We start from the raw sequence: 6,991 nt of genomic DNA, 5'->3' as shown, positions 1-6,991 counted from the left end.
TTCCAGCGATCACAGTGGCTACTTCGCATTTTTGTTTCCTTATGAGATGGGGTAGCTCCTTCATTCTCTTAAAATGCCCAGCACCTGACACATAGTGCCTGGTACATAGCAAGGGCTGAGTAAAATGTCTGTTGGAGAGGTTATTTAACAAATTAAAGCACGGCCGGTGGCTAAAGAGTTATCAAGAGCTGGGGTCTTGAGTGTTATATTAAAGTTGTAGTCAGAAGACTGGGGAGGAGGGGGGAGACCCCTGGCAGGTTCAGCAAGGTGGTGGTGTTTGAGCTAGACCTTAAAGGACAGGGAAGTTTGCAGGAAATGGTGATAGCTGCTCCAGGGGAAGGTGACAATGAAAGCAAAGGCCAGGAGGTAGATGCGTCCCGGCCTGTTCAGAGAAGTGCTTGAGGTCAGCGGAGCTGGAGGTCTGGGCCCATGGTTGGTGCAACGGAAGATAAGGCCAGAAGGGAAGGTTAAGACCAGAACCTGCCAAGTTTGCCAGGCCCAGAAGCTTGTGCTTTATTCTGGAGGCAATGGGGAGTCACACAAGGTTCTGGAGAATGAATGTGACCTCATCAGGGCTCTTCCCTGAAGGCGGGGAGGACAGACTGGCAGGGGCTCGCATGAGAATGACTTCCTCATCCATTCATGCATTTGTTCCTCCATCAGGAATCCTCTTCCTCACTGCCAGGCACAGAGCCCGATGCAAAGATTTGTCCTTGACTTCAGAAACCGTGGGTCAAGGTCAGGCACTGGGCCGCACTTCCTGGCCCACCCCACACGGCTCTTCTCCCAGCCTGCCGGCTCCCACCCGGGCCCCCACCCCCCGCCTCGGCTCCTCACCATCCAGACATTCAATGAGCTTTTCTCGAGGTTTCCTCACCGACTCACAAGCTGAAAAAGACCCAGAAACACTTTTGAGATTGGGGTAGGGACAGGAGGGATTGAAGTCAAGGATGGGCGGAGACAGAGAGGTAGAGAGAGGATGGAAGGAACCGAGGGAGGGGGGAGGGGCGAAAGGGGCATGGGTGGAGAAATGGATCCCTAGATGGACCAGAAGATTCTCCAGAGTAGAACATTCTCTCACTGGGGTGCCCAGGAACCCCTTCCAGGAGCACTCACCTATGTACTTGCTCCAGAACATCTCCTGAAAAAGAAGAGCTGGTATGAGGCTGTGGCATGTCCTGTTTCGTTTCATTTTTTCAGTAGACTTTATCTCTTCTCCTCATACTTTCCTCTTTCCCTTACCCTGGTCATGCAGGAGGTCTGGGGAGGTTTGTGGTAGTTTCTTACTTTTGTTTCCAGAAGCCCAAGCCCACTGGGGAGAGGAGGATTTGAGGAGAGGGGAGCCCCCCTGCCAACCAAGACCAAAATGTTCCCACAGATGGGCTAGGCCGGAGAAGGGGGCGCGGGGGCGCCCAGGCAGAGCCCTGAGGAAGGGAAAGGCCGCACAGAGCTCCCGGCACCCTGAGGTCTCGCCGGAGTCCCACACCCCACAGTAGCAGCAGGGCTGAAGCTGAGCGGCCATGCGGGCCGGGGCCTCCGGAAACCTCAGATATCAGAAGACAGAGGGGCCCCCGATGGCCTGGAGCCTCACTAGGCTGCCGGACCTTGACACAGCCCAGGGGTCAGGACCTTCAAGAACGGCTGAGAGGACACCTGGGTGGCTCAGTTGTTAAGCATCTGCCTTCAGCTCAGGTCATGATCCCGGGGTCCTGGGGTTGAGCCCTGCATCGGGCTCCCTGCTCAGCGGGGAACCTGCTTCTCTCTCTCCTGCTCCCCCTGCTTGGTTCCCTCTCTGGCTATCTCTCTCTCTGTCAAATAAATAAAATCTTAAAAAAAAAAAAAAAAAGAAGAAGAAGAAGACTGGCTGAGGTCACTCATCTTGGCAGCCCAGTGAAATGAGGCCCAAGGGGACATGGTCACCAACAGCTGAAGAGCTAGGACTCCCCTGCCCTTCTGTGGTCCTAGAGAGGGCCCACCTGGAGGGAACTCACCCACCACCCCCACCTCGACCTGACCCAGCGCTGCAGAGCCCGCCCCTCACCGTGATGGTGACAGACTCCAGGGCCTCAAAAGCCTCCTCGTGGCTGCACTGCTCCTCCACACACTCTCGCTCCAGGTTCCCCTTGCGCAACTCCTCCAGGAAGCCACTGTTGGCGCGTGGGACCCGCCGGAGCAGCGACAATGCTTGCTGAGGGGCCAGGAACACTGCAGTAGGAGGGCGTGGGACAGTGGCCTCCAGAAGCCAGGCAGTCGTGGCCACCGTGGGGGCACGAAGCCCGCCTAGCCTGCCCTCCTGGCTTCCTAACGGAGCTGCCTGGGATGGTGGCGGGGCCCAAACGGCTGCCCACAGTAGCCCCCTAGCTCCCCTCCATTCCCTAGAGAGCCCGCTCCGCTCCCCATGTGGCAGGAGAGAAGAAGTCCCGGTCCATCCAGACCTGAGCACCCGACTGCTTCCCGAGGTCGTGTATTGTAGGCTGAAACCCACCTGGGCCTTGGCCCTGTTGTTCTCGGTCAAGCCAGCAGACCCCGGCCCATGCGCCCACATCCCAGCCTGCCAGCCGGTCCCAGCCTCCAAGCCCCCTTACCATGCTGGCTGCGCACCAGGCTCAACAGGACAGCGAGGGCCAGGCAGCCCGCTGCCCACAGGCCTCGGATGTGCGCCATAGTGCGTCTGCTCCGGGGACTCTGAGGACTTGTGCTGACCACTCTGGGTTAATGTTGAACTAACATGAAGAAATCAGCCAAGAGGGAGAGGTCAGCAGGTCAGGGCCATGAGACTAGTGTATAGACAGTTGCCCCCGCCATCCAGGAAGTCAGGTCTTCTTAGAACCAGGGAGAGATGGCCTGGGGGGGAATCATAAAGAAAAGGCCATTGTAAGTGACCCCCATCATCCAGCCCCTCCCTCCTGAGATGTGGGCCAACTTAGACTAGTGGGGTCGCAGGATCTTCCTGGGGCTCCTTCCAGTCCTAATGGTGTCAATTACTTTGATCTCTGGGAGCCTCAGTTTCTTCATCTGTACAACAGGAACAGTACTTTGTCGTGAGGACTGAAGGAGACTGTGAATGTCATGCCTGTGAAATGCAGTAGGTGCTTATCAGTGGATCTGTGGATGTAAACCAAGGGGGAGGTTGATGTAATCACAGCACACAGACAGGAGGCTGTGTGGGGTATGTCCATGGGTAGTGGTCGCTCAGGACGACGAGCAAGATCCAGGGCCTGTGAGCCTCTGGTCTATTTTCTCTCACCTCCTAGGACCTGCTTCTGGCCCCAGAACGGGGACCATCCCAAATCCTCGGGTCTTCTAGGCAAGGCCCCTCCCTCTCCTCCTGCCTATCCGTCCTGGGCGGGGCCTGGAGTGGCCGCAGACCCAGCAGGCCCCGCCCTGCCCCGCGCCCAGCCCTGCTCCCACCCCTCCCCTATTTTTTGTTTGCATTCCACAAGGTAAATATTAGTCCTGGGTCTAATTAGGACAGAAGGACAAAGAGCAGGAACATAGGGGACACCCGTTCCCGTCCTGCTATCCGGACGGCCATTGTGGAGAGTCTGGGAAGATCACAGGGCAGGGCCCCATGCGAGCAGAGCGGGGAGAGGGTTCGCACAGATCTGGGGCTCAGGACTCCCACAAATCTGCTTAATTCCTGGGTGGCCAGTTCCTATATATCTCTATAGTTATATATTCTTATTTTTCTATGTTTTTTAAACCAAGGTTTAAGTTATATTCCATAATGTTAAAACAAATCCTGTGTTTAACACGCATTTTTTTATGCATATGCCCAAGTACCCACGGCCAGATCAACATTTTGAGCCCCAAACAGACTCCTGCGTGTTGTCCCTAAGATCCCCATGACTCTAACCACCATCACCCTAGACCAGTTTTGCCTATTTTTGAACTTCATAGAAGTGGAAACCTACACCATATACTTGTTTGTGTCTGGCTTCTAGATTGTGTGTATCATGTGGGGGTCAGCGGCCCATTCCTTTAAAAGCCGCGCAGGACTTCACTGCCTGAGTTTTATCCACTGGTTACCTGGCGATGGGCATCTGGATGAGCTTCCTGTTTGGGCTCTCGTGCGTCGTGCTGCTCCACACGCTCGTGTACAAGAGCAGAGTCACTAGGTCACAGGGAGGGCGTCAGTCTTGCACTGGTCACTGGCCAGCGGTCATGCTGAGAGCTGGCACTAGCTTACAGCCCCACCAGCAATGCTAGAGAGTCCTAGTCGTTGAGATCCTCACCAGCCTCTGTCTGCGCCATCCATTTCCCATTATCCATCCTGATACACGTGCAGGGGGTTTCACGGGGGTTTTAACTGGGATTCCCTGTTCGCTAAGGACATTGAGCCTACTTTTTTTTTTTTTTTTTTTTGACGAATAGTGCAAAGATCTCACCTAATTTCCTTAAAAATTATATATCGGGGGAAGGGTTCCTGAGAAGTGGAGAAGAGAGCTGTGGCTTCATCCTTCCTGTTTCAAGACAGGTGATCCGCTTTCTTTCTGAGGGCCGGCTGGCGCCAGTGCAGAGACAACCAGGAGAGGCAGGACAGGCAAGAGCAGAGGGTGTTGGTCAGGAGAAGGACAAAACACACAGGACATGGACCTCTTGTTCTCTCGCTGTCAGAACTCCCCTTCCCTACAGACAAGCATCACAGCATAACAGAGAGCTCTGGTTTAGGAGGCCAGGCCTGGGCTTCACCGTCTGTAAAATCAGAATTACAGCATTATTTACCTTGAGAGGCTGTTGTTGAAAAACTCACGCTGGCCTCTTGGCAGACTTGCTGAGCTCATGACCTGCTCATACGCAGACATGACCACTAATAGGCAAGTCTAAGGTCATGTCTTCCTCAAGCTGTTTGCAGACAATACTCCAAAGGTTTTGGCTCTCTAGGCCCTGGGAAGGCTACTGAAGCTTTCTGCTTAGATTTGTTTCCTGCTTTCCCAGACTTAATGACTGATTTATGTGTTGGGCCGATGAATTCACACATCATGGTACCAGTGGCAAATCCAATCAGCAGGGAAAACTTGGCTTGTGAGAACTTCATTCTGAAGACTATGGGCCTTGACATCTCAACCGCGGCAAAAGCTGGACCCCACCGGAATGGCTCCCGGTTTGTCATCTGTGTGGTTAAGACGCATGGGTTGGGACACCTGGGTGGCTCAGTTGGTTAAGCAAATGCCTTCGGCTCGGGTCATGATCCTGGTTGCCAAGGTCAAGACCCACATTGGGCTCCCTGCTCAGTGGGGAGTCTGCTTCTCCCTCTGACCTACCCCCTCTCATGTTCTCTCTCTCTCTCAAAAATAAATAAATAAATAATAAAAGACTGATGGGTTAAATGGCAAGCATGGGCTCTTTGGTGAGGAGAGAGCCAGCATGGATATTGTGAAAGCCATGGTGCTTTGGGTCCAGGAATGACAAGACCAGCAAAGACTCTAGACCATTCCGATAAATTTGGTTTTGTGTTCTATCTCATCTACACCATTTCTTGTGTCCCTACAGAAGCACCCCCAGCTCTCAGAGCTTGTAATCTTTGGGTTCTCACTTGCTGCAATTCTTTGGATCCTGTATATCCCTGCCTCCCTCTGATCTGGCTGGATTCAGAGTTAAGTTTATCATTATGAAGTAAGTACTAAGCTACCCCTTCAAAGCCTATTATAATGTTTGTTAAGTATGACAATGCCTACCACAAAGAAAGCACCCAGTAAATACCACTATCGTATATGAAACAGGAGCACACAATGCTGCCTGCAAAGGGCTCTTCCTAAAGAGGCAAAATGGAATTAAATGAGCCTCTAGCTTTAAGTACTAGTTTATAGGAAATACAGGTGATCAAGGAATAAGTTAGCCACCACCACAAGGAATGATGGACATTTAGCAGAACAACTGGCCCCATTCCCTCTGGCAAATTCATGACATAGAAATAAAAGGGGTGGGTTGCAGAGACTGTTCAGAATAATAGAAACCAAGGAGAGGGGCACCTGGGTGGCTCAGTCGGTTAAGTATCTGCCTTTGGCTCAGGTCATGATCCCGGGGTCCTGGGATTGAGTTCTGCATGGGGCTCCCTGCTCAGTGGGGAGCCTGTGCTGCTTCCCCTACTTGCGCTCTCTATCTCTCTCCCCCTTTCGCAAATAAATAAATAAAATCTTTTTAAAAAGAAAAAGAAAAGAAACCAAGGAGAGAACATGCAAATACACAAAAGGAATAGAATTATCATGATTGATATAGGCTTTTGAACCAAAAAAAGTGTAAAATGATTTTCTTTGGGCAAATAAGAAAATGTAAATCAGGTATTCAATGATATGAAATAATTAGTTAATTTGTTAAGTGTTATAGGACTTGTGGTTATCTTTTCAATCCTTAGGAGTTAAAACAAAAAGATTAAACAAGCATGGCAAAAATGTTAACAATCACTAAATCTAGGTGGAGAGGTGACTGGGTACATTTGTTTCAAAATTTTCACAATGAAAAGTAAAAATTCCTTAATAAGTGGAGGCAGCAGCCTCCATATTTTCTTGGGTGACCACACCTGCCCCTTCTATTTTGCAGAGAGGATCACAGGAGAGCATCTCCCCTGTGAAAGTGGCTCTGGAAGGACCCAAGAGTTCTTCTAGACCAGGGTGGCTCCACCATGGGTGGTCCACCAATAGACCCAGCACAACCTCAGGCTTCAGACCCAGCACAACCTACTAGCCCCCAGCCTCCAACTACTGTTCTTCCTGGAACCCTCTGAGCCCAGTGGGTGCCATGCAGCTGAACCCTCTTGCTTCTCACCCCAAACACAGGCCTGCACACATGGTGGATCATAGAGTGGATCATATTTCTGCTAAGCACAAGGCGATAATGAGAGGCTGCATTTCTCCCAACAAGCTGGTGTCAAACAAAATTATGAGTAAGGCCAATGCTATGTTGTAAGGTGAAGCTCTGTAATCACTGAAAACAGTAAAATCATGTTCTAAGACAGAATTTCAGAGCTGGAAATGTTAGGTATCATTAAATC

General features: G+C 51.6%; 1 protein-coding gene across 1 annotated transcript in view; it reads right to left on the bottom strand.

Annotated features, from left to right (window-relative positions):
- The window catches only part of LOC132008408 (prothrombin), a 15,135-nt gene extending 12,436 nt beyond the window's left edge, over positions 1-2,699 (bottom strand). Inside the window, exons 1-4 of the mRNA XM_059386952.1 lie at positions 2,586-2,699; positions 2,042-2,205; positions 1,117-1,141; positions 838-888 (exon numbers count right to left, since the gene is read on the bottom strand). Of these exons, the coding sequence (XP_059242935.1) occupies positions 838-888; positions 1,117-1,141; positions 2,042-2,205; positions 2,586-2,664 (319 nt within the window). The 5' untranslated portion in view covers positions 2,665-2,699. The remainder of the gene's footprint in view (positions 1-837; positions 889-1,116; positions 1,142-2,041; positions 2,206-2,585) is intronic.
- Between the last annotated feature and the right edge of the window lie 4,292 nt (positions 2,700-6,991).

Source organism: Mustela nigripes, unplaced genomic scaffold (assembly GCF_022355385.1).
Source record: "Mustela nigripes isolate SB6536 unplaced genomic scaffold, MUSNIG.SB6536 HiC_scaffold_148, whole genome shotgun sequence".
NCBI lineage: Eukaryota > Metazoa > Chordata > Mammalia > Carnivora > Mustelidae > Mustela > Mustela nigripes.
This window is presented reverse-complemented; position numbering and strand designations above follow the sequence as displayed.